This window comes from Musa acuminata, chromosome BXJ1-8 (assembly GCF_036884655.1).
Source record: "Musa acuminata AAA Group cultivar baxijiao chromosome BXJ1-8, Cavendish_Baxijiao_AAA, whole genome shotgun sequence".
Taxonomy (NCBI): Eukaryota; Viridiplantae; Streptophyta; class Magnoliopsida; order Zingiberales; family Musaceae; genus Musa; species Musa acuminata.
In genome coordinates, this window is record NC_088334.1 from 45125271 (window position 1) to 45152552 (window position 27282).

The window sequence follows — 27282 nt, forward strand, 5'->3', positions numbered from 1 at the left end:
ACTATAAAGTCTCTAATTAGTATTCCAACTTGACTTGTTGAGCAACAACTTGGGGCAATCTAAGTTCAATAATGGGAGTGGTTGAGTACCTCTGTTAAGTTAATATACAGCGAATACAACTCAATCATGCATGAATCACAAAAGTCAAAGCAAACAAGTAGTCTTTATTCCATGAATAAAATTGATCTAATTGTTTTCTCTTAATATTTCTCAACAAAATATTGTTTCCACTTCTCAAAAAAAAAATTGTTTCCTTTCATTTTTGTGTTGAAGAGATCTGCTATTTCTTTGTCAAGTTATCATTAATTTTGGGCGATTTTCTTGAAAATACCCTCTTTTGGGTATTTCCACCTCTTATTTTTATTTTTATTTTTCAATTAGTCACCCCTATTTTAAATATTTCAAAGGTACCTCTCCAAAAATTGACATGTTTTTTTTACCCATTTTCTATGATATGGGTTTTTATTCATAAAAAATACTATAAGATTAGTTCAAAAATATTATATAGTCGTAAAGAAATTATATATCTATTTTTAATGATATATTTTTAATTATATCAAAAAATTATAAGGACGGTTAAAAATATTATATTTTTGACTCAACACTCTTGATAGGCAATTTAAATTACAAATATAGACTTTATAAATTTTGAACGATCACAAGACAAAGGATCCAAGGTTATCTGTCGTGATCATAAGTCTCCATAAGTACTCAAATAATATTGCTATGGAATAAGATAGTGAATTAACCCTAAGTAATACCTCAAAGGCCTATCTAATAATATACCATTCGGGTAGCTCGATGGTCCTACATTAGTTGGCACTCCGTATCGCTTTGTGAAACTAAAAAAACCTTAAGATACCTGGTTGGATGGTCTATTTTTGGGTAGTTTGATCTCACACGTAACTTACATTTATAGAATTAAAAGATCATAAAAGATAATCAAAATGAAATTATCAAGCATACTGTAAGTCCTTTATATACTTACAAAATATAAAGTATGAATAAAATCAAAAAATATAGACATATACAAACATTACATCGAACACCTTATATAAAGATTGATTTATGATAATATGATAGACTAGTCCAAGTGGTTACAATACATACCATATACATAATTACTCTATAATATCATTTGTATCATCGATCAAAAGATGTCATTATAATATTTTTTTCATTGGATATTTACATGACTATAAAGATAATATAAAAATATCGTAAAGCCTTTAATTCCATTACAGGTCACATATGCACTAGGATATTATCTGCATCATAAATTCTAAAAAATATCACTATAGTGTTTTTAAGAAGTTTTTATGGTGTTTTTATTTGTATTTGGAAAATACTGTAACATTAACATAAAGACATTGTAAAGGTTTCATTTTAGTAATTTAACTTGTAACCTGTAAAGATTTAATATTTTGAAACAAAACAGTATTTTTTTGAATATTTTGAAAAAAAGTGACATCAATATACAGTTTCTCCAGAACTATACAGTGCTTTTAAACTAGCTTTACAGTGTTTTTAAGGATAAAACCCCACAAAACACTGTAAAACATGATCGCCCGTTAATTTTTCTTTCATTTTCTCCTTCGTGAAATAGGAATTCTTCATCAAATTTTCTTTTTTATTTTTGTTTCTATGTTCTGATTCCAAGTGGACTAAGTTATGAGACTTTTTTGTTTTCTTAAAGCAGGCAAACAATCAGCCTGTTTTCATATGGGAGTTAAAAGTAGCTTTGTTTCTTGTTCTCTCTTGATAGATTATTTGAAGGTGAGTGAGTCACCAGGCAACAAGAAGAGATCATTCTTTACTTCCTGCTATATTATTTAAGCAACTTGCAGGATTAACTTTCTCCACCTGCAAGCAATGAAGAAACTGTGGAGTTCCACCAATTGCTTGTGCTAAACTAAGAACATAACATCACAAGGTTGCTTTTGTTCCACACCAAGATTTTAAATTGTTTTATGGATTCCATTTGTGGACTCAACAACCCATCAACATCTTCCTACAAGAAGCCAAGGTGCTGATATCATGTTGCATGTGCATGCTTGTGATTCCACTGTGGCATAGTTTAGGTTAGGCCAAGGTGGATTGGAATACAACAAGATGAGGATAATATTAACAACAGCAAGAGGTGACAGAATAGACCATCCAACCAATCATGTACTTGAGGAAAATGAGAGAAAGCAAATGTACATGACAATGGTGGACTTTGGTGTCATCCATGCTTGCTTCTTTCAAGAGTAATCAATCAAGAGAGGGAGAGACAAAAGAAATGTTGATGAGATGGAGAAGGTGATGTGGTTTGGTTTTGTTAGTTTGTGTCAGTTCATCTTTAACAGTGTGACATAACTACATGTGTCATGCTTTGAAGGAAAGCTTAAATATGTAGGACACATCTCCAACAGAGAGTTAGAGAGTGCATTGACTTTATGGTTAATGGGGATTGCATTAGGTTTCCATTCGATGTTCAATGTTCAATGGTATGTATGTAGCAAGTTCCAACTAACAACTCCTCCTCCTCCTCTCTCTTCAGGATCAATCTCTATGGCACTGAGATGCTCAACCCCTAACATTATCATTCCAAGAGATCAGACCAAGAAGGCAGTCATGAGAGCTTCCATGCTTCCCAACAAGCAAATCACACCCAAAGCATCAATTCCTTTAATCAGATCCTGCATGCATATCAAGGTATGATCTCTTCTCTTCTCTCTCCCTTCATGATCATGGAATTATTGCTCTGGAGGGTATAATACTTGTCTCTATTATTAGATTTATGAAGATAAGGCGATGGGAATAATCTGCTATAAAGATGAAAAGGGAGAAGTAGTCTGCGAGGGATATGATGAAGGACCACGATACAGTAGACCGCCGCAGGAGGAAGAACACCAAGAAAGGTAGATCCGAAGATAGGCTTATTAGTATCGCGGTTTCAGGAATCAGATTCTTGATTCTTCTCTCTAACTTTCCACAGGCAGAAAGAAGTGCAGATCCCAAGCTTCCTTCAAGCAGTGAAGCCTCAGTATGCCAAAGAAGACCCTTACTTCTGTCAGATTGTTCGCGAGCAGTGGTAGAAGCTTGAGGACGATGATGATGACGACGAGTTGGAGATTTATCTCGCATGAAGACTGCTGCTTATGATTTGACACTGTAAACATGTCATGAACTACAAAAAGGCAGTTCATGCTGCGGATACAAAGCTGGTTTCTGTGTACAAAATTTCTATGTCCAAACGAGTGAACTTATCATTAACCCCGATTTGGATTCCTTTAACGTGAATTTTTAGATCATTATGCTCGATCTCTAATGTTATATGAAAGTCAACGAACTGAATGTTTATGTTCTGAAATAATGATGCATGAGAAATGACCTGTTCTCCCCACTCAAAATAATGATGGATTGCATCTCTCAATCAACAACAACAGGATAACATAAATTATTGGTAGCCCTCCTTTGATTCCTTTAGATAAAGAAAAGTGGACTAGTATTTGTATATTCATATACTAAAAACATTTCTCATCTTTTGGGCATACACCATACAATAATAGGTTTATTAAATAATCCTATAAACTCCCCATGCCAACATTATTAATTCATTAAATTAGTGGTATACTTTTTTTTTTTATAATTTTTATTATTGAAATAGTAAATAATATGTAATTTCTAATTATATATTTTATGGAATATGAAGATCATAGTCAACACAACGTACCAATGATCAATGTTATATGACCTATAAGAGAGTCACAAAGGGCTTTTCTTCAGGCCCAAACACACTCAGGTGAAGCCTATTAAGGGTCCACATTAAAGTCCTGGAGTGTAGGTAACACCGGTGTCAGGCAACCAATTGTCTCCGACAATGAACTCTGACACCGTGAACTTGGATGCCTCACCGGAGGCGAGCGCCGGGTGCACTCCGGCCCAACGGACCCGGCCCGACGTCGACGCCCCCGGGCCCGTGTTCTCGTACTCCCCGTAGTACAGCGTCGACAACGCGAAGCTCCCCGACCATTTATCCCACCCGGCAGCGTCGATGGAACCATCCAAGTAGCTCTGCATCACCACCGTCCTCGAGTACTTCTGCCATGGCCGACCCAGATACGTGGGCGTGCTGCTCCCCAAGTCTGAAGAGCCCTGGATCCGGCACTTCTGGATCGATATGCCGGTGTTCTGGTTCGGGTCGGTCCGGCCCTGTGCCGTCACCGAGTTCTTCTGCGTCCCGCCCGGCTTCCGCGGCTGGATGTAGCAGTTCTGCAGCACCACCGCGGAGTTGCCGAAGATGAAGTCGATGGTGCCGTAGATATCGGTCTCGGTGTAGAACTGGCGGTTGGAGTGGGTGTAGAGGGTGTCTTGGTAGCCCTGGATGGAGCACTGGTACACCACCGACCTGTCGGCGCCGACCCGGAGGGCCACCGCCTGGTTCTTGCTTGGCCCGGAGTTGTTGATGATGGTTAAGCCTTTGGCGATGAAGCCCGCTCCCATTGCAGCTGAAACGTTGACACTCTCTTGTTGTGTCAAGCTCGAACTCAACGCTTGCAGTCACAGAACGCAAGGGTAAGGAGGTGCATGCGTACCTACGGTGGCGGACTTGTACGTCGTCCACCCGTCGTTGACGTTCCTGCTGCCGACAATGACCGACTTGCCCTTTCCGTCTCCCATCAACATGACGTTCTTCTGCTTTGTCGGGACGTTGATGTACTCGTCGTACGTCCCAGCTTTCACATATATCACCTTCCTGCCGCCGCCGCCGGAGGAGGTCAAGGACACGAAGGTGATGGCCTCGTTGATGGTCGTGTGCGTGCCGCTGCCGTCCTTGGCCACAACCGCGTTGGCTCGGATCTCATCGGGAGACGCCTCCAGCAGTCTCCGGTCTGCTGCCGACAACCACGCCGGAAAACCGTCGGATAACAACTTCCGGCCGCCACCTACGCCATCATCGTCCTGTACCTTCCCCTGCAGCGCCAGCGAGTTGCTGATGTGCTGCGACAAGCTCCGCACTCGGGCGCTCAAGGAATCGCCGCCTTCGGCCTTGACGGCCTGGAGGCTTTCCGAGCACGTCGCCTGGTTCGTCAGCGCCGCGCTGAGCCACGTCCGGGCGTCGTGCGAGCTCCCGCCCTTCTTCGCTTCCAGCACATCGTTGAGCTGGTCCAAGGTGATGTCGAGAAGCTCAAGGCAGTCGTGGACGCTGGACGGCGACCGCGAGGTCGACGTTTGCGCCGACGGCAGCGTCAGGTTGTAGGCCATGTCGCGGGCCAACAGGGCCCTGCTCTTCGCGAACTCCACGGAGACGTGGAACATCTCCTTGGGTCCTTTCGCGCCTGCTCTCGTAGCCAGGGAGGCGAGCGCCGCCTCGCACGCGTCCGGGTAGCGGGTGTACATGCAGGCAGAGACAACACCACTCTCAGTGGTGGTGGCAGCGGCTCTGGAGACAGTATCTAAGGGCTTGAGCTCATGCGATGCATGCTTCGTAGTCCATAAAGAGAATGCAGCAGATAAAGCTACTGCTAGAGAGACTGCAAGCACCCATGCAATGACCTTTCTCTTGTGTCGGCCATCACCCGAGATTGCTCTCTCATACATGCTCATGATTCCAACAGGTAACATTTCAGAGAGAGATGATGAGTTTGTGTATGAGAGCGCCAGATGAGATGCTGAGGAGTGGAGAGGGAGGGGAACTCATAGGATGGTACAACCATATAACGTTGTGCTGGAAGAGAAAGGTGTAATGTAGTCACTCACATGTGTCACTGACTTTGACATGCAGTCAATGGACGAAGGTGATAGATTAAGACTAAGAAAGTGAAAGATTCATCAAATTGTTTCCTATCCTTTCACTATGGAGTTACTTTTATTGGCCATAAGGAAGATTGACTCATATCTCATAATATTGATTACTCATCCCACATGCTACTGTTCTTGTGGTGGGTTTGGGGAAGCTTTCAAGGGACCCAATAAGTTATTATCGTTGGTTAGTTGGCATGGGAGTCTTAAAGGACACTTAAAATGAGATTATTTTCTCATCAATATATCTTTTCTCTTTCCTCATAGAAGTATAAAATTCAAAGTCAATGCAAGAAAAGAAAAAAGGTGATCTCTTGGTATGGCCTTAAGTCTCTATTGCCCCCACAGTGCCTGACGTCTCTTCCCCGTGTTACGTAGCCATGCATCTCCCTCTCAAGCTGTTTCTACCATTCCCGGATTGTCATCATCATCATTGCATGTCAGCGTTCACCATGTCCGGTGAATCGTCCCTTCATGCAAACATCAAATATATCACTGACAACCGAAAAGTGATCTTAATCTAAACACATCAATGATCACATTTCCAGTGCAAGCATTCATTGCTGCCTTACCCGCAGCAATGGCTGAACGAGACAGGTTGGGGAAGACACCACCACCATGGGCCTTCTCCACTCTGCTCACTTGCCGTTCCAGCTGGGCAAGATGGACACTGGCAGAACGCGATATTAATGTTCGTTTGGGGCTCTGCTCATATGTTGGCATCACTGACACGGCAAGCGAGATGGAAGTTTCCTTGGGATATTCTGAAATGACTGTTCTTAGGTTGCCTGCCTTTGATCATAGTTCTTAGGTTGCCTGCCTTTGATCATAGTTGTTGGGAAGAAACATGCGGAATAATTCTTTTCCCTTTTTGTGTATCAAAATAGGTTCCTTATCAAAATACCAACTTGATATCAAAATGCTAATATCAATCAGCACAGTATAGACAATAGAACAATAAATCAATCACACAGTGAGACCAAATTTTTTTAACGTGAAAAATTCAATGTAGGAAAAACCACGGGACCGTAGTCCACCTCAAACTTCCACTATCAATAATAATGATAACAGGTTTACAGTAGGACTTCTCTAGAATAACTAGAGGATCAGAATAACATCAAGATCATAGATCTTGGCTCCAGAATAGCATATCTTCATCACATAGGATGGATCTCCTCAAAAGAGAATTCTAGGTATCACAGAGTGGATATCGTAAGAAAGTACCTTAGAGAGGGTAAACTGTAGATCAACACCGTTAGGATTGTAGAGTTTGCTGCAAGGATTCTCCACATAAAATTTGGGCCGAAACTGATAACGTTTGGCCACCGATCGTCAAGCAAAAAACTCAGAAACCTAATCTTTCTCTCTCTATTTCTCTCTCTTCTTCTGCACGCCGCAAGCTTTACGCTGCAGTGCACGCTGCACGCTCACGCTCACTGTGCACACTGCCCTCTCACTCAATTTTGCCCTTTCTCTCTTGATTTCTTTGATTTGGGCTGATGGCCCAAATTTGTCCAAGCCCACATATGGGCTGGACCCAACAATTCTCCCCCTCCAGCTCATATGGTGGGCTGTACCAAGCCCGCTCTTCGCCTACATGCTTCAAGCTTCTCCTTAGGCAAAGACTTTGTCAACATATCTGAACCTTTTCCAACTGTAATTCTTTCATCTCAAGCACATCACGAATCCAATGATATCTCACATCAATATGCTTGGATCTAGAATGATATGTTGAATTCTTGGAGAGGTGAATGACGCTCTGACTGTCACAGTAAACAGTATATACTTCCTATTTCAAGCCCAATTCCTGTAGAAACTTTTTCATCCATAAAGTTTCTTTACAGGCTTCAGTAACTGCTATATATTCTGCTTCTGTGGTTGATAGAGCAACACACTTCTGTAACTTAGACTGCCAAGAGACTGCTCCTCCTGCAAATGTCATCAAGAATCCTGAAGTGGACTTCCTGGAATCAGTATCACCTGCCATGTCTGCATCTGTGTAGCCTTCTAACACAGGTTCATCACTGCCAAAACATAAACACAACCTGGAAGTACCTCTTAGATATCTTAATATTCATTTCACTACTGCCCAATGTTCCTTTCCAGGATGAGCTATACATCAAACCATAGCATACATCAAACTGCCTACTGCAGATGAGTAAGGCACTCTGGATATTTCTTCTTTTTCTTTCTCACTTGTAGGACATTGTTTCGAACTCAGTTTGAAATGACCTGGGAGAACAAACTGCTTTGGCTTTACTCATATTGAATCTTTCAAGAACCTTTTCAATGTAGGTCTCCTGAGATAGCCAAATCTTCATTTTCTTCCTATCACGAAGAATCTTCATGCCAAGTATTTGTTTCACCGATCCTAAGTCTTTCATAGCAAAAGACTTACTTAGCTCTCTTTTAAGCTTTCCAATTTTTCCAACATCATGGCCAACAATCAGCATATCATCAACATATAGCAGTAAAATAATAAAATCATCATCTGAAAATTTCTTCATAAACACACAATGATCAGATGTGGTTCTATCATACCCTTGGCTCATCATAAAGGAATCAAACTTCTTGTACCACTGTCTAGGTGCCTATTTGAGTCCATATAAGCTTTTCTTAAGCTTACATACCAGATTTTCTTTTCCCTTGACTTTGAAACCTTCTGATTGCTCCATGTAAATTTCTTCTTCTAAATCACCATGAAGAAATGCTGTTTTTACATCAAGTTGCTCAACTTCTAAATTCAAACGGGCAGCCAAACCAAGAACAACTCGGATAGAGGACATTTTCACAACCGGAGAAAATATTTCTTCAAAGTCAATACCTTTCTTCTGACTGAATCCTTTCACAACTAGTCGTGCCTTGTATCTCTGTTGTGAGCTATTGTTTTCAGTCTTCAATTTATAAACCCACTTATTCTTGAGAGCTTTCTTCTCTTTCGGTAACTTTACCAAGTCATAGGTATGGTTCTCAAGCAGGGATCTTATCTCTTCTTGCATGGCTTTAACTCACTCACTCTTATTCTCATGTAGAATAGCTTCTTGGTAAGTTTCTGGCTCTCCCCCGTCAGTAAGCATAACATACTCATGTGGAGGATATCTGGTAGAGGGTTGTCGCTCTCTAGTGGATCTTCTCAATGGAATCTCAACTGGTGGTGGAGGTGCTTGTTCAGTTGGTTCAGCATCATCAATTGTAGGTGTATCATCAGTTACATTCTCACCATGATCTTCTTGTTCATCTCCCCCATGATCATCATGAACTACAGGTGAAGGAACTGGACCCAAACTCCAAGGAATATAAACAGAGGTTTCTGGCTTCTCAACATTATCACCATCATCAAACAATTGGTCTTCAAGAAACACAACATCTCTGTTTCTAATAATCTTCTTGTTCACTGGATCCCATAATCTGTACCCAAACTCTTCATGACCATATCCCAAGAAGATACATGTTTTTGCCTTATTATCAAGCTTGGACCTCTCATCTTTGGGAATATGAACAAATGCTTTACACCCAAAGACTCTCAAATGATTATAAGATATATCTTTTCCTCTCCATACTCTCTCTGGAACATCACCTTGCAGAGGAACTGATGGAGAAAGATTTATCAGGTCAACTGTAGTTCTCATAGCCTCCCCCCAAAATGACTTTGGTAACTTGGCGTGGGAAAACATACACCTAATCCTTTCTTCAATGGTTCTGTTCATCCTTTCTGCCACACCGTTCTGTTGAGGAGTTTTAGGAACTGTTTTCTCAAGCCTGATACCATGGAACCTGTAATAATTCTCAAAAGGACCCCTGTACTCGCCACCATTATCTGATCGAACACACTTTAGCTTTCTACCAGTTTCTCTTTCAACATTGACATGAAACTCCTTGAAAGCATCGAGTACATGGTCTTTGGATTTCAAAACAAAAGCCCACACTTTTCTAGAATGGTCATCAATAAAAGTAACAAAATAAAGAGCACCTCCAAGAGTTCTAGTTTGCATAGTACAAACATCAGTATGAACTAAATCAATAACATCAGATCTTCTAGATGATGGATATGTCTGAAATGCAACTCTATGTGTTTTTCCAGCTAAGCAATGATCACAAGATTTAAGAGATGTACCTTGCAACTCTGGTAAGAACTGCTTTCTAGCAAGAGTTTGAAGTCCCTTCTCGCTGATATGTCCAAGCCTCTTATGCCAAAGATCTATACTTTCACCTTTTCGAATTGCATTAATCTCTCTTTTGTGTAGCTTAGCTTCCATGATATAAAAAGAGTTAATCTTCTTTCCTTTTGCCACAATTAGAGAACATTTAGTGAGTTTCCATTTACTTTCACCAAAATAATATGCAAAGCCCTCATCATCAAGTCTACCTGTAGATATCAAGTTAAGACGAATATCTAGAACATGCCTTACATCTTTGAGTATCAATTTGCTCCCAATACTGGTCTTCAAGCAAATACCTCCAATACCCACAATCTTAGATGTACCATTGTTTCCCATTCTGACATTACCAAAATCACCAGCACTGTAAGATCTAAAGAAATCACCATGAGAAGTAACATGAAATGAAGCACCAGAGTCAATTACCCAATTACTGTCCTGAGTTACAAGGCTAACACAACCTTCATCACAGACAATAGTGATATTACCTTCAGCAGCAATTGTATTGGTCTCTTTCTCATTTTTCTTCATTTCATTCTGTTCTCGCTTCCAAAATCTACACTCTTTCTTCATGTGACCTGGCCTATTACAGTGAAAACATTTGATATCTCTTCTAGACTTAGATCTTCCTCTATAACCATGTGGATTTCTGTTATGACTTCTTCCACGTCTTTCTTGTTTTTCAGTAACAAATGCACCAGAAGAAGATTCACCCTGTTCTTTCCTTCTGGCATCTTCATTTAGCAAACTGTCTTTAACCATATCTATGGTTAGAGTCCCCTCTGGCGTGGAGTTACAAATAGTCACAACATACGTTTCCCAACTTTCTGGTAAAGAGCTGAGAAGTAATAATCCCTGCATCTCATCATCTATATTCATTTTCATAGCAACCAACTTGTTTGCAAGACTCTGAAATAGGCTTATGTGCTCAACAATGTTGCCACCATCTTTATATTTCAAATTTACAAGCCTTCTGAGGAGAGAAATTCTATTTCTCACAGTCTTTTTCGCAAAAAGGTTTTCTAACCTTTGCCAAACAACATCAGCTCTGATTTCATCTGAAATATGCTCATGCAAGTTTATATCCATCCATCTTCTAATATAGGCAATAACTTTTCTATGTTGAACTTCTCATTCTTCATCGTCCATAGTAGAAGGTTTATCTTTAACCTTGATAGGCTTATATAAATCTTTGCAATAGAGCAAATCTTCCATCAGACGCCTCCAAGTGGAATAATTTGATGAGTTCAATTTAATCATACCATCTGACTCCATTTCAATCACACAAGAAAACTAGCACCAAACAACCTGATGCTCTGATACCACTTGTTGGGAAGAAACCTGTTAATGCGGAATAATTCTTTTCCCTCTTTGTGTATCAAAATAGGTTCCTTATCAAAATACCAACTTGATATCAAAATGCTAATATCAATCAGCACAGCATAAACAATAGAGCAATAAATCAATCACACAGTGAGACCAAATCTTTTTAACGTGGAAAACCCAATATGGGAAAAACCACGGGACCGTAGTCCACCTCAAACTTCCACTATCAATAATAATGATAACAGGTTTACAGTAGGACTTCTCTAGAATAACTAGAGGATCAGAATAACATAAGATCATAGATCTTGCTCCAGAATAGCATATCTTCATCACATAGGATGGATCTCCTCAAAAAGAATTCTAAGTCTCACAGAGTGGATATCATAGGAAAATACCTTAGAGAGGGTAAACTATAGATCAACACCGTTAGGATTGTAGAGTTTGCTGCAAGGATTCTCCACATAAAATTTGGGTCGAAACTGATAACGTTTGGCCACCGATCGTCAAGCAGAAAACTCAGAAACCTAATCTTTCTCTCTCTATTTCTCTCTCCTCTTCTATCTGCACGCCGCAAGCTTTACGCTGCAGTGCAGTGCACGCTGCACGCTCACGCTCACTGTGCACACTGCCCTCTCACTCAATTTTACCCTTTCTCTCTTGATTTTTTTGATTTGGGCTGATGGCCCAAATTTGTCCAAGCCCACATATGGGCTGGACCCAACAATAGTAAAAATTGATCAGCTTCGAGTTGCTTGTGTTAAACCCAGATTGTCTGTCTTGGTTCTCCGTGGAGGGAAAGAGATGTTAGCGGTCTCTCTAGAATCATTCTCGGGGTCGGCACTTGGTGGAGTGTCTTCTTCTCATCCCGGAGGTCCTTGATGGTTACCGTGAAGCTGCCTTGCTGGTGCTCCTGTTGGGGGAATCATCCTCTTAGGTGCTGATACATCATGGAGTTATGAGATGTCAACCACCGGCTTCGAAAGAGATCACTCTTCTGTGCGAGGCTGGAAAAGCACCCAAGCAAGTGTTGCAGGGGTGCGTGTGTGGAGCAGCAGATGCTACACCATCCATAGTGACATTCTAACAAACATGTATCGCCTCCACCTAAAACACCAGCAATCATCTCCCAAGTTACAAGGACATGTTGCTCATTGAAGTAATTCGATCACTACAGTCCAGATTCCTCTTTTGGGCCACTGGCTCATTATTAATGAATGCATGTGATGAACTACCAACAGGATGACTATTCCTCAGGATCCCAAATCCATGCAGGAAATGAAACCCTTCTTCTCTTTCAGCTTACCCAAATGCTCAATAATGAAGCTGGAATTTTCTACGTGAACATCATGGACTGGTGGCTTTTGTGAGCAAGGTATGATGTGATATCTATCATGCTACTGTCAATTTACTGGTGACATTTCATTGTTAATGCAGGAAATAAGAACATTGTGACTGAAGCAGAGAAAGAGACAAGATGATACTTATTATGCTACTATCCATCTTTTCATCGTTGACCACTGTCTTTTTACCTTCCTAATCCAAAACATGGTCAAGACTACCTTTCAAATGGATTGATGAAGAATCAAGTAGGTAATCATGCTTACCTCAAGAACAGCTTGGTGATGCTGTAGTTAGAGATCTCAGGTGATCGGCTCTGATCCGAAACTGTTAATTCAAGAAATCAAGCAATATATATAGAGGAAGGATGATTGTTTTCACAAGAGGAAGCATGCAAATTACCTGATTCTTGAACTGTTGAAACCCTGACAAGGAAGTCATTGCAGAAACATGAAATCTATGGCTTAGACTTCTGGACTCAGATGTGCTGTGGGTTAGCACATCAGAATTAGGTTGTGGGGGTTGATTGATTTGGGTCATTGCAAGGCCTCTTAATTCTCTACATGTTTCTTGGTAAGCAAACTCAGATGGAGCTAAGCAAAGTGTGGGTTTCAGGGATTCATCTTGTTTCTGATATCTGAACCTGGAAATGAAAGCTTGTGCTTGAGAATTACCCCACAAGGATTTGAAATGTGCAGAAGATTCAAGTTCACATCCCTGCTCCTAGTGGAATCTTAAGCTGGAGATGAATTGTTCTGCTTGAGGAATCACCTCACTAGGAATTCAATGTGAAATCACTGCTTCTTTGAGAAATCTACAAATGATTTATGTTAGTAGAAGTGATGTTAGCAGTAGCATATCATCTTTTACTAAATGAACAAGCCATGCATTGTTTTCTGGCTTTCATTTTACACAGTAGAAATATTTTCTATCTGATCAACAAACATCAAAATTATCAGCCTGATTCTTGTGGCTCCACTGATCATAAGTAGTGTTCCAACTTAATAAGAATTAATATGAAAAACATAAGAATTGGTGGAGAAGGAAACAGAAAAAGAGTTGATGAGTTCATCCAAATACTTGCATGAACTGACTGTAATTTGAGCTCAGATTCAGTGTACAGTGTCCACACAAGATTAGTGTGTTCTAAGCTCAAGTTAAACACCTCCAATTTGCCATCCTTGCAAGTCCCAAGTCTTTGAAACTTAGAAGAGACTTGTAATTTGCTGAAGGATTTGGTTAAGCTCCTATAGCAACAACAAAGAATATAATGCCTCTTAACTCCAAAAAGAAGGCCCCATTGGACAAAATAGTGGAATGATTTGTGGACCTAATCCTTTTGATTTGATCTGATAAACTTGTTCATGCAGGCCAATGCTTGCTACAATGTTCATTATGCATGATTTAGTTGAGGCAAAACTCCTGAATATTTTGATCATTACAAGATTTATTTAGGTCTCATGACCTTCAACAACATCCTGTCTGTAGAAATTACAACATAAAATAGTAGGATAGATGGAAATTTGCTCTATTGCAGAGTGACCTCAAGCAAGGAGGTTGGTGATGGCAATGGAGTTGCTGCAGAGCTTGAAGAAGTAGTCGTTCCTCTCCGTCAATGGCGACTGCAGGCCCGGCTTCTCCCCGAACGCGCTCTCGCACGCGTCGGAGTTCGTCATGGCTCCCGACACCAGCGCGTTGACCGTGTCGTAAGACCCCCTCCGAAGAGCACCGGTGGAGTCGTGGAGGCTCTGCACCGCCTCCTTGTACTCCTCCAAGCAATCCGCGATGCACACGGACGCGTACGTGCCGCCGGCGAAGCCCTTCTGCTTGCTCAAGCTCTTGGCGAACGATATGGTCGCCTTGGCATGCGTGATGCCGACGTCGAGGGAGATGGCGGCGAGGCCGTACACGTCGGCGCGGCGGCTGCTTGGGCGGGACGTGAGCGTGGACATGCACACGTCGAAGTAGAGTGTGTGGTTGCAGGTGGAGGAGATGGCATCGGTGTCGTCGGAGAGTCCCAAAGCGGCCATGAAGGTGAAGCTGAAGCTGAAGAGGAGATACAGGGGGAGAGAGGAAGAAGGTCTGCAAGCGTCCATCTCCGGCGAACAGATGATTCTCTCCCGTGACTGCAACCCCACAAGAAGAATGTGTGGCCACATCAACCCGTACTTGGTGTGCCAATCTTTCTGGGCTCATGATTGAGCTTGTGGAGGGTGGACATTCACGAGAAGAGATTGGAGAGACTGTGGGTGTCGTTTCGGGCTCGTGATTGAGCTTGTGAAGGCTGGACATTCACGAGAAGAGACATTGGAGAGACTATGGGCATCAATAATATCCTGACATAAAGGCCAGCCATTGGAAAGGACACTTGTGTTGATGTTTTGCAGAGATTATTTTTGTGCCACAAATGAAAGATTATTTTTGTGAATGATTGCAATTGGAACTTATAGCATATTTCTATTTATAATCTCTCTTTATTATTTATAATTTTATTTTAATATTTAATAGACATAAATATTTTTTCCACATCATCATCTTCTTCTTCTTCTTCTTCTTCTTCTTCTTCCTCCCCCATCTTAGATTTGAATTGATAATTCTGAAATTTAAAAAAAAATATCAAAGAGATATTTTGATAATTCTACATGAATTTAAATTGCCTCTCCTAACAACTATAAAAAAATTATTTTGAGATATTTTGATCATTTAATAATTAAAAATATATTAAAAAAAGATAACATTTTCTCTTTCAATAACTAAATATTAGCTATTTTTGGGTGAATTTAAGAAGAAAAAAAAACCTAAAAGTCCTAAAAACACCCCCCGAACCTCTCATTCTTCCTCCTATGATTAATTAAACACTCATGGCACTCTCATAAGCTCTCTTTTGACTTTAATTATTATAATAATCCTCATAATAAACTCTCTTTTCCTAATTTCGATTGCGAGTGGAAGCTCAATGCATCCAACGTCAACATTTACGCTTGAGGGGAACTTCGAAAGCCTAGTTGTGCCAACACTCCATTGTCAAGTCAAAGAAAAGTTGATTTGACGATCAAAATCAATTAAATCAAACATCCTTAAACTTCATTTCAAGAAGGTTCAAAATATCGATTACTCGTTCCAAGTGATTTGTAACTACTACTATAAAAATTTCAAATTTAAAGGAGGAGGTGAATATGGAATATTTCAAAAAAATATTAAGAAGAAATACACTACACAAGCTAGGATGAAAAAAAAAAAGAAAGAAAAAGCCTAACTCAAATTTTTGGGTGCCTAACTAATCCCACTTTTCAATTTTTGATCGAAAAAAAAATCATAAATAATTAGCGAGATTTATTTCCCTCGAACGCTTTTTTTGTTGTTTTGGTGAAAAATTAATTTTGTTGGTTATTGTTAAAATGCTTTAAATCTCACTACTAAGATGTGTTACTCGTTCTACTCTTACACGTATCCTTCATAATTTTTATATAAAAAAAATAGATTTATAAATTTTGCTTCGATCTTTTGTCAGACAAGTTTCTATTTATATAGATATTTGTAGTGGTCAACATACTAACAAAATAGATAGAATGATAAAAACTATGCTGGAAGAGTATTATTTGGTTTCATAATTTTTTTCAATTAATTTTGATAATGCTTCTACAAATATTATTATCTATTCCTGAATTATAAGAAGTGTGTCAACCAACCTTGTGTGGTGTTTTTTCTTTTCATAATACATGTTTATGTCATGTTTTGAATTTTTATATAAAAGAAGGTCTTAGATCTCTTGAAACTTTTTTTTTTTTCTCCTTGTAGGGTCATCCACGAATAATGAAAGAGTGGGCATAATTTTACAAACTAAATAGTAAAAGGCTACTATAAAAATTTTGAATATAAAAAGTTATTTTGGAATGTTTTTAATGATGTTACTTATGCATTATCTAGTGTTTATTATGATGTTACTCATATATTTTTAGTTGTATTAAATTAATATTTTTGGAGCTTTAGAAGAATATGAACATGATAATAAATTAAACATCACCATTATGAAAATTAAAATTAGATGCATCGATTATTAATATGAGCCATGAATCAATTGAGGCAAGTATACATTGACGATTTGATTAAAATAAATAAATAAAAATAAAAATGTATCCGTAAAGATAATGAATACTTATTCGACGTATCAACCAAATGGATAATCGGGACATCCAACAATAATAATGATTGATAATATGATATTTTTATATTAATTTATTATATTATTAGACTTATTATATGTATTGAAATACATCCGCTTTCAAAAATGATATTATGATCAAAACTTAAAATTAAAAGTATGATTTTTATTATTTAAATTATTTTTAACTAAAAAAAACCGTCGAACCAACGAACCGTCGGCCTTTCTGCTCTCTCACCACCCTCCCACATCTCTCTTCCCCATTAACACTTAATTAGGCTCTAAAAATGTATTAACAAATTGATTATCCACTCCAGCTGGATCTGACCTCCGTCTCATCTTTCTTTCATGGAAAATGTAGAACAAGCATACTTTAATTAGTGTTGAAAAGGTTCAATCATGTCAGATAAGCTAAATGAATGTTTTGGGATCATTTCCACATCACAAAGGGCTTAGAAGAGTTGGCTTTTTTGATGTTGCTCCATAACTTAAGGTTACAATGATATCTAACTATTATGGTCTTATCTAGTAAGCTCACTCATTGTTAGGTAGGTCAAAAAAAAAATTGACCTAAGAGCTTGATGAATTTATTAGTAATATATGTCAATTTTCTCTTAATTAGGCTCATTTCACACAAATATACAACAACAACAACAACAACAACAACAACAATAATAATAATAATAATAATACAAATGAGGTTGGATCTTCCTTATCTAAAACTAGTGCCTAATTATGCTGCACTTGGAAGCCTCTCTCTAGAATCTTCCAGGCAGCATCTTTTGACAAATGAAACACTCATGTGTGTTTTTTCATTTATTACACGAGAAATAAACAAAACAAAACAAAACAAAACAAAACACAGGTCTCTATAACAACACATTGGACCTCATGACGCACTCGGCAGTAGTGCTGCCCGCATGCCCACCACTCTTTCTTTTAGCTCATGTAACCTCGTGCAACAGATGATGTTACAAGTCACAACCTCGAACATGCACTCGCACTCCCATCATGACTCAACGCATGCAGCATAGTTGGAGAGCATCACAAGTGTTGACCACAAATTGCATGTTCTGATGCAGTAGACTGCACAAAGCTGCAGCTATTGCTTCTTCCATTATGATCAACACCACACCGACCACCTTCTCTTATCTCATAAACCTCACTCCCACTACCAACTTAATTTACTTGATTAATGTCCCTCTCGTCCTCCGCTAGCCAAACTCTCCGACTTGTGAACCACATTCCACTAGTGGAAGCGTTGGTGGTCGGTGAATGGAACGTCATGGGCGGCTGATCATTGGATGGAGACATACCATTTGCAGAGGCCGATTCTCTCGCGTCAGTGCGCGTGAGGAAACATTCTTTCCTCTACTTGTATATATGTATCCATCTCTGATCTCAATTGTTATCGAGTCAGTCGAGCATTGGAGTTCACTGTGTTCGGATCGACAAACGTGTCGCAATGTTGTCGAGCAGAGTTCTTCTTGTCTTCTTGCTTCTTCCTTTAGCTGCCGCGACCGCACCGCCCGCCTCCGTCTCCCCCGCGGCGGCGTGCAGGTCCTCCTTCTATCCCAAGCTGTGTATCGCGCTCCTGTCGCCGTTGCGGTTCCCGTCGAACCAGTACGAGTACGGCAGGTACTCGGTCAAGCAGGCGCTGAAGCAGGCCCGCCGGACTGCCACCATTCTCGACCGCTACCTCTCCGGATCCAGCGGTGGCGCCAGGGCCCACCGCGCCGTCGGGGGCGGCGGGGCCCTCGAGGACTGCCGCGAGCTGGCGGGCCTCAACGCCGGGTACTTGGAGGCGGTGCAGGCGGAGCTGGGGCGGGGGGCGAGGATGCTGGACGCGGCCGGGGTGGGGCGGGTTCGGGCGCTGATGAGCGCCGTGGTCACGAACCAGCAGACGTGCTACGACGGGCTGGAGGCGTCCCGGGAATTCCCGGAGCTGCAGGGCGCCCTCGCGGACCAGACCCAGCTGTACGGCGTGTCGCTCGGCCTGGTCACCACTGCGTTGGGGCGCAGGGCCGTCCCCGGGGTCGGGACGAACGCCGGGTCGGACTCCAGGACAGGTGAGGTTAACATGCCGCCATGATAACTCTTTCTTGACTTCCATCATGCGGACGGAAAAGTAGCCGACGTGCATGGTCGAGCGTGCATGAAACCCACGGGTGGGGACCCCACTTGCTGCGGTCCTCACGTGTCACGCGAGCCAACGGCGGGGCCCGCCGCAATGGACATCTTGAGGCCAAGAATCGCTGCGGATCTATCCCTCTCAGATTCCACATGCGACATGATGGATATAATATTCCTTTCCCCCTTACGATCCTCTTTCGCAGGCACTACCGGTGATCAAAGTTCCCCGCCGAAAGGTTTTCCGGCGATAGGGAGGATCCTTGTTGAAGGGGACCGCGAAATCGTGCCGGTGAACGCATCACAGTCGGTGACGGTGGCCAAAGATGGGAGCGGGAACTTCACAACGGTCGGAGACGCCGTCTTGTCCGCCCCAAACGACACCTCCGCCGACGGTGGCTACTTCGTTATCTACATAGGCGAAGGCGTTTACCACGAGAACGTGATCGTTCCCATCAACAAGAAGAACCTGATCTTGATCGGATCGGGGATCAACCGCACCATAATCACGTCGAACCACAACGTGGCTGATAGATGGACGACCTTCAATTCTGCCACATTCGGTGAGAACATACGCAACTCCGAACCCTTTTGATGCTACTGACGTGCGTCTTCTGCAAAGGATGCGATGATGGAATCTTTCCGTGTGCATTGCAGCAGTGAACGCGGAGCGCTTCATAGCTGTCGGCATCACCTTCGAGAACTCGGCGGGGCCGGGGAAGTACCAGGCGGTGGCGGTGCGGAACAGCGGGGACCTCTCCATCTTTTACCGCTGCAGCTTCCTGGGCTACCAGGACACGCTCTACGTGCACATCCTCCGCCAGTTCTACCGTGACTGCGACATCTACGGCACCGTCGACTTCATCTTCGGCAACGCCGCCTCGGTGTTCCAGGACTGCAACATCTACGCGCGCAGGCCGCTGCGGGGCCAGTCCAACGTGGTGACGGCGCAGGGCCGGACCATGCCGGACCAGGCCACCGGCATCTCCATCCATAACTGCACCGTCAGCGCCGCGCCCGACCTCGCGGCCGATCCGAGGTTCGCCAGGACCTTCCTCGGTCGTCCGTGGAAGGAGTACTCACGGACGGTGTACATGCAGTCGTTCATCGACGGCGTGGTGGATCCGGCGGGGTGGCTGGAGTGGAACGGCAGCTTTGCGCTCAGCACGTTGTACTACGGCGAGTACGCGAACTACGGTCCCGGGGCCAATACAAGCTGCCGGGTCAAATGGCCTGGCTACAGCTTGATGAACTCCATGGACGCTCTCAACTTTACCGTGTATAACTTCACTGCAGCAGTCCCCTGGTTGTCTTCGACCTCTGTACCTCATTCCGGCGGGCTGCTCTAAGGAGACATGAGCAGCATTGTGATGTTTATATATAGTGATCGACATTATAATGTGAAACCCAAACCCTTCAGTGTCGAAGCTCACAATCAGATGCCAGTCAACGCATCAACTGTAAAATACGTCACCAAGTCTTGCGCTTCCTAATGATCGACATGCACGCAGTGAGCATCGCAAACGGGCAACATATCATCTACAAGCTATTGGATCAGGCGGGGATTGACCACTGAATTTAGCGAACCGAACGAACACCTCAAACCTCTTCTTTTCCAAGGAAGAACGGACGGCAATGCTATAGATCTCATTCGATTGCCTCGCAATGAAGCCATCGAGCACAGAGGAAAGCAGAGCCGGAGGAAGGAAGCAGATACTTGAGATCTCCGAGATTTGTGGTAGCAATGCCTTCATTACGGGGATCTTCTCCCATGTCGGAGCGTCGGAGGGACGAAAAGCGGCAGACGCAAACGAAGAGTCTTATGATGGCCGGCGCAACCACCTCCGTCATGCTGATCCTTGAAGTGGTCGGTGTCGCCGCGGTTCAGTGCAAATCCAACCAATCGGCCGAGTCGAGTCTTTCCGGCAGCGGCTCAGCCTCCACGGCCCAGTTCCGCACCACTTCGGCCATTCAGGTGATATGTACACAGACCAACTATAAGAGCACCTGCGAGTCGACCCTGAAGAAGTACGTCAACGAGAGCTCGGCGCCCATGGACCTCGTCAGTGCTGCCGTCTTAGCCGTCGTCGACGGGGTCGGCAAGGCCTTCAATATCTCTGACTCGATCCAGTCCGACGATCTGAAGGAGAAGGGCGCCGATCGCGGACTGCAAGGAAATTCACCAATATGCCCTGTACGACCTAGAGAAAACGCTGGGGATCATCGATGCCCACCACCTGGACCAGCTCCCCAACAAAGTCCACGAGCTGAAGAACTGGCTGCGCGGCACGATGGCTGACCTGCAGACGTGCATCGACGGCTTCCCTGAAGGGGAGCTGAAGTCTAAGATGCAGGCAGCGATGGACTCCGCCATGAACATCACCAGCAATGCTCTGGCCATATCCGGGAAGATATCCTCCTTTCTCAATCTCATTCAAGCCACCGGCTTAAGCCGTCGTCTTCTCGAAGCAGAGCCCGCGGAGCCCGGCCGGTACGTGGACGGTAATCCTTCATGGGTGTCCCACGGCGACCGGAAGCTCCTCCAGACTCCTGCCACGCTTCAATTCACGCCCAATGTTACAGTCGCCAAGGATGGAAGTGGAAACTTCACCATCTTATCAGAGGCAGTCGTTCAAGTACCGAGGAAATCTGACGAAAGGTATACTCTTCGCCAAGTGACGATCTCGTCGAATAATATTGTGCAGCTTGAGTTTGATTCTCGTCATTGTTCTTCTATGGTGTGGCAAGGTATGTAATCTATGTGAAGGAGGGAGTATACAGCGAATATGTATGGTGATGGTCCAGACATGATAATAGTTACAGGGAACAAGAACTCTGTCGACGGCGTGAGGACCTTTAAGAGCCTCACCTTCGGTGAGTAAACAACATTGCTGCTATAAGATAATCTATTATAAAAATAATAAAAATATAAATTTTATTGTCCGAAATTCAAGGAACAATCTCAAGAATAATTATGATACAAGAATTATGTTATTGTGCATCATATCTTCCTCCTTTTCCTTTTTAGATGATTGAGAATAGTTTCTTGTTATCCTTATTTTCTTTTTTTTACTCTTATTTTTTTATTTTTTTATTTTTAAATTAAGTTATTATTATAATTTTTTGTCTCATTACTGTAGTTAAAAAGAGATAAGTTATGGACTGTTAAAGTCCACTATCGACTGAACTCATAGACTATCAATCCAACACGCTGTACGCCCACAGCCATCGTGGAATGCCTTCTCCACCACCATCATCATGGAGTCCAACATCAGCAGGTTCATCGACCCCGAAGGATACATACCCATGAACGGCGACATCGACCTCAAAACCTCGTCCTACTTCGAGTTCAACAACAAGGGCCTCGGGGACGACACCTCGAAGGGCGTGAATTGGCCGGGTGTGAAGACGATCAGCTGGGAGCAGGCCCAGGCTTACACCGTCGAAGAATTCTTTCATGGACGGGAATGGATCCCGAGTTGATACGCCGGCACACTTGTTGACTTCGGTTTGTACGGTTTCTACGGTTAACACTCTACAAATCAGAACTTAGGAAATCTACGGACAATCTTTGAGACTCAAAAACTTTTGTTAACATGAAAAATTATATCTCTTTAATCTTCGAACCTATTGATTGACTGCATAACTTTAAATTCCAAAAAAAATTATTTTGGATTCATCCGAAATACATATTTATATTAGCTGAAAAAACATAGAATAAGTTTTTTAAAATAAGAAACAAATTAATTATAGCCCAACAAATCTTCTCATCCTTGTTTATACATCAACCACTCATCTATTTATCTTAATATAAATCTGTATATTTTGTATTTAGTAGTTTAAATTAATTTTATCACACCCAATTAATTTAAAATAGATGTAACTTGAAATTATATTCGGAAAGAATAAAACTTTTGTAAAGATGTCGACAAGCTATTCTTCAGTGTTACAGTAGTCCATTTGAATTTTTTTTATTTATCAACTAGTTCATGAATAAAATAATGTTAAACTTTGATGTGTTTGGTGCATATGTGGAAAATAGAATTCTTCATTGCAATAGTAGACTTATTGTCATTATAGATTTTAGTTGGTCCATCTTATTTTTCTTGAAGATTTATTAGAATTCTTTGAAGCTAAATTATTATTTGAGAGAGCAACATATTTTTGTTTTTTTGTTATTCATGATATTAATCTTGAGTCAAAGTTAAGCACAAATCCTAAAGTATTTTTTTATTTATATAATCAACACAATTACTATCAATATAAGAATATAACTTAAAATTTTTTACTTGGTTGTAAGGAATATCATAATTGAGAGTTCCCTTGATGAATCTAAAAATCATTTTAGATGTTCCAAAGTAATGCTTATTAGGGCTATGCATGAATTTGTATAACAAACTAATTATAAATATAATATTCGATTAATGTATGAAATCAATTAGCCCTAACATAAGTTATGATTAGGGGGTAATATAAAATGGATTTTGAAAGAAAAGTCAATATTACAATTGTACTTACTGGAATGAGTTTTTCGAAAAAGAACGAACTCACAATAAAACTTTTAAAAAGTAAAAAATTAGCTCACTATTAAGTTTAAAATCACAAAGGGATATAGAAAGTTTACCACCTTAAGGATAATAAACAAGGATATAGAACTGAAAATAAAAGACTCATAATTTAAGGAAACATCCAAGAGATACAAAGTTTAAAAGAGAATTCTAAGAGAGCTTCTATCAATATCCTTCAGTTTTTAAAGTTCTTTCTAACCCCAAAATATCAAAATAAGTACTAATGCATGAAATAAAGAATTTTAAAATTAAGTATTTTATAGCTGGTAACCAACTCCTTTAATGCATTCCTTGGTTACGAAAAAAAGTACATTGAAATAATTATAATTTATCTAAGGAATATGCTCATGAGGTATTATATTTGAGTGAGCCAAGTTAAAAATTATGAGGCAATATTATGAGCTAAAAAAAATACCATAGTATCAACAAGATTCATATGAGTATATTGTTGCAAATTAGTGACTCCGTATAAGTTTATTATTTATATTCATTGGAGCTTATAAGTTGTCATATAGAATTTTTTTAACAAATCTTTAGCATATTTTTCTTGGTATGAGAAAATTTCATTTGAATCTTGAATAATTTTCATTCCTAGAAAATAATGTAAACGCCTTAGATGAATCATTTCAAATTTTGATATCATATTTTTCTTAAATTCAATAAGTATATCTAGTGAATTTTTAATATGAATTCTATCATCCATATATAATCAAATAATAAGAATTTTCATACCATAAGCTTTTATATATAAATTTGGCTCACTTTTTTAAAAAATATATTAAAGAAAATACTTATTAATTCTATTGTTCTATATCCTTGATGCCTGTTTGAAACCATATAATACTCTATCTAATTTGTAGACTTTATGTTCTTATTCTTTAATTTCAAATCCTTCAAGCTACCTTACATTTCGGTGACTTTCTATTCAAGAAGACTAATTAACATTAAATTGATAAATATTTTGGCTACCAATACAAATACTATTCTAATTATATCAATTCTAATGACTAGAAAAAAAATTTCTGAAAAATCGATACTTGAAATTTGTCTATACCCTTTGATAACTAAACGGGCTTTATGTTTTTGTAGCGAGCCATCAATATTAAATTTTGACTTGTATAACTACTTGAGTTTAATTATTTATTTTCCTAAGAACAAATCTTAAAACTTCAAAGTTTTATTTTTTTTCAATAGCTTATAATTTATCATTCATTGTTTATACCTATTCTTATTTTTAAGCTACAACTTCAATAGTTTTATGTTCCAAAACAAAACATACAAAATCATCTAAAATATCTATGAAAGACTATGAAATTTTCTCAGAGGTGTTTTAATATCACTAAAATTATTTAAATTAGAATTATTTAAAATATGATAAGATTTGTGTGAAGTATTAACAATAGCAAATGTGTCATCTGCCTTATCAACTTCTTCTCCTACAACTATTAGATCATTCGCTTTAGAATTCCAAATTTTTTTTTTACTAAAAATAATATTACTACTTATGATTAATTTCTTAGTTGTAAGAGCATAAAACTAAAACCTTTTATTTCGTTATTATACTCGACACATTTAACACTTTTGTATCTAAGTTTACTTTTTTTTTTTTTTGTAAGAGTATGAAAATAAGCAACACAACCAAATATCTTTAAGTGAGTTATATCTGATTTTCTATTTAATCATGCTTCATAGTGTGTTTTTTCTTTTACTACTTCGGTAATAAAGTAATTTAATAAATATATTATCATATTGATAGCTTCATTCCAAAACTTGTTTAGTACTATTTTTCTTTAAGCATACATATGACAATCTCAACCACAACTTAATTCTTCTACTTTGCTATTATGTTTTTGTAGGGGACATAGTTTGTAGTCAAATTTCTATGAATACTTATATTCTTGCAAAACATAAAGAATTCTTTAAAAATAAATTCATCCTCTTTATCAGTACATAGAGTTTTAATAAAACAACCATTTTATTTTTCTTGCATATGCTTTGAAACTTTTGAAACCAAAGAAGACTTTAGTTTTTTCTTTCAAATAGTATACTTATACCATCCTTGTGCAATCATCTATAAATAATAAAAAATATTTACTTTCACTATGTGAGATAGTTTATATAGGTATACAAATATTTGCATATATAGGTTATAATTGTTCTTTAGCTCTCCAAGATTAACTTGTCCGAAAGAAAATTTTGTATTATTTTTTAAAAACATAAAATTCATAAACAGTATATTTATTCTTAATTTTAAGCAAACCAACTATCATATTCTGTCTCCTTAAATTTTCTCTCTCTAGAGTTTCTCTCTTTAGATTGTCTCTCTCTATCATTTCTCATTCAAACAATATGGTTTTTCTCTTTCTACAATACTATTTTTTCTCTCGTGTGTGTGTGTAATATAAATGTACAATAGTGTTCAAAACTTAAATTGTTCTTTATACCATAAAAATGAGCTACTTCTTAAATCTAAAAAATTAATAAACAAATAAAAAGTAGATATCAAATACTTTATGATAAAGTAGTAAAATTTATGATAAATATATATTTTGTTTAAAATATATAATTTTTTTATCCATTCTAAATATGTATAGATATCAAATACTTTCTTTACGGTTATATAATTTACAAATTTTAATCTTTATATGTATTTTATATCATAACTTGCTAATATAAAATACATTATCATACTTTTGGAAGCAAAATACATTTGAATATATTTTTATAATAGATGCATAAGTATAACTAATAATTATATTGGATCGTGAATAATTATAATGTAAAAAGATTACGATTAACTAATTATAAATAAGTATAAATATAGCTACATGTTAGAGTAGAAGTTATAGGAATATTAATGACTACTTATATCTCATGACAAGATCTAAAATTATATTTAACCATGATATAAATAACATATATCCATAGGACTCAATAGAAATTAGTTTATGAAGATATAATGTCAAAAGGTAAAGAAGCCATGAAAAGAGGTAACAAAAAAGTTTATAAATGATTATTTATGCATTAAATTTATTTTATTTTTAAAATATTAGCTAGGTCTTATAAATAAAAAAATATTTTGTCTCCAACAATGATCAATGTAATAGTTTTTACCAAAATATAATTTTTATTATATCTATTATTTTATGAGTTTGGATAAGGTTTTTACCGATGAATGCAATAAATAATATTCAAATATGAAAGTCTTAACATATACTTGTTATCGCCTGTTGGATCGACTAACTCTAATATCATTTATCATGGTTTGATTTGATGGGATAACTAATTTGTTAACTTCGAAACTATTAACCTAAGATTCTTAAATCTAAGTTAACAATAGCATAATCTCTTGACTCTTACAAGATAATCTCAATCTATATGTACTTTCGATATTGAACTAAATTGAAGTGTTATAATAATTATTAAAGTAAGTAAAAAATATAAAATTATTAGCGTTATTATATAAAAACAAGAGATGAAGCTCATCAAAAAGTTGTATATATGGTTATTTTGAGAGCTAAATCACTCCCTAAACTTACAAGCATCAACTTTCATCAACAAAATTTTTTGCATTGTTCTTTTATGTCAAGTGCCAAATTTTGTTCATGACAAGTCTTCCTCTTCCTACCGATCGCCAAGCGTGCGACATGGATGGAGGACCGCACTCTTGCAATAAGTCATCTACAACAAGCTATAATAAGTCTGATCGAAACGAACTCCTCGATCCTCTCCCCGCCACTCTTTCCCGACGAAGAAGTCTGCGTTGCTCTTTCTTCTTTGACCCTCCCTCGCCATTCTATAAGGCATCGGGCAG

General features: G+C 39.3%; 3 protein-coding genes and 1 long non-coding RNA gene across 9 annotated transcripts; 2 read left to right on the top strand and 2 right to left on the bottom strand.

Annotated features, from left to right (window-relative positions):
- The first annotated feature begins 2285 nt into the window (after positions 1–2285).
- LOC135589168 (uncharacterized) lies at positions 2286–3285 on the top strand. 5 transcript variants are annotated; one of them, XR_010476627.1, is made up of 4 exons: positions 2286–2301; positions 2543–2697; positions 2779–2903; positions 2981–3285. It is a non-coding gene; the product is annotated as an uncharacterized LOC135589168 (long non-coding RNA). The 5 variants fall into 5 exon arrangements; XR_010476626.1 differs by lacking the exon at positions 2286–2301 and adding an exon at positions 2303–2441; XR_010476625.1 differs by lacking the exon at positions 2286–2301 and adding an exon at positions 2316–2461.
- Positions 3286–3737: 452 nt separating this feature from the next.
- LOC103995182 (pectinesterase-like) lies at positions 3738–5676 on the bottom strand. The gene is made up of 2 exons (XM_009415716.3): positions 4581–5676; positions 3738–4493 (listed from the first exon to the last, which is right to left on the bottom strand). Exons 1-2 carry the CDS (start codon positions 5608–5610, stop codon positions 3811–3813), a joined length of 1713 nt encoding a protein of 570 aa, XP_009413991.2. The 5' UTR covers positions 5611–5676; the 3' UTR covers positions 3738–3810.
- Positions 5677–14152: 8476 nt separating this feature from the next.
- On the bottom strand, positions 14153–14704 carry LOC135680369 (pectinesterase inhibitor 28-like). The gene has a single exon (XM_065194251.1). It carries the CDS (start codon positions 14702–14704, stop codon positions 14153–14155), a length of 552 nt encoding a protein of 183 aa, XP_065050323.1.
- Positions 14705–17773: 3069 nt separating this feature from the next.
- On the top strand, positions 17774–20319 carry LOC103995180 (pectinesterase). Of its 2 annotated transcripts, none has more exons than XM_009415715.3 (3): positions 17774–18839; positions 19107–19463; positions 19561–20319. In XM_009415715.3, the coding sequence occupies exons 1-3, from the start codon at positions 18236–18238 to the stop codon at positions 20247–20249; spliced, it is 1650 nt and encodes a 549-aa protein (XP_009413990.2). In that variant the 5' UTR covers positions 17774–18235; the 3' UTR covers positions 20250–20319. The 2 variants fall into 2 exon arrangements, with proteins under 2 accessions (XP_009413990.2, XP_009413989.2); XM_009415714.3 differs by having other exon boundaries at positions 17872–18839; positions 19558–20319.
- Positions 20320–27282: the final 6963 nt, after the last annotated feature.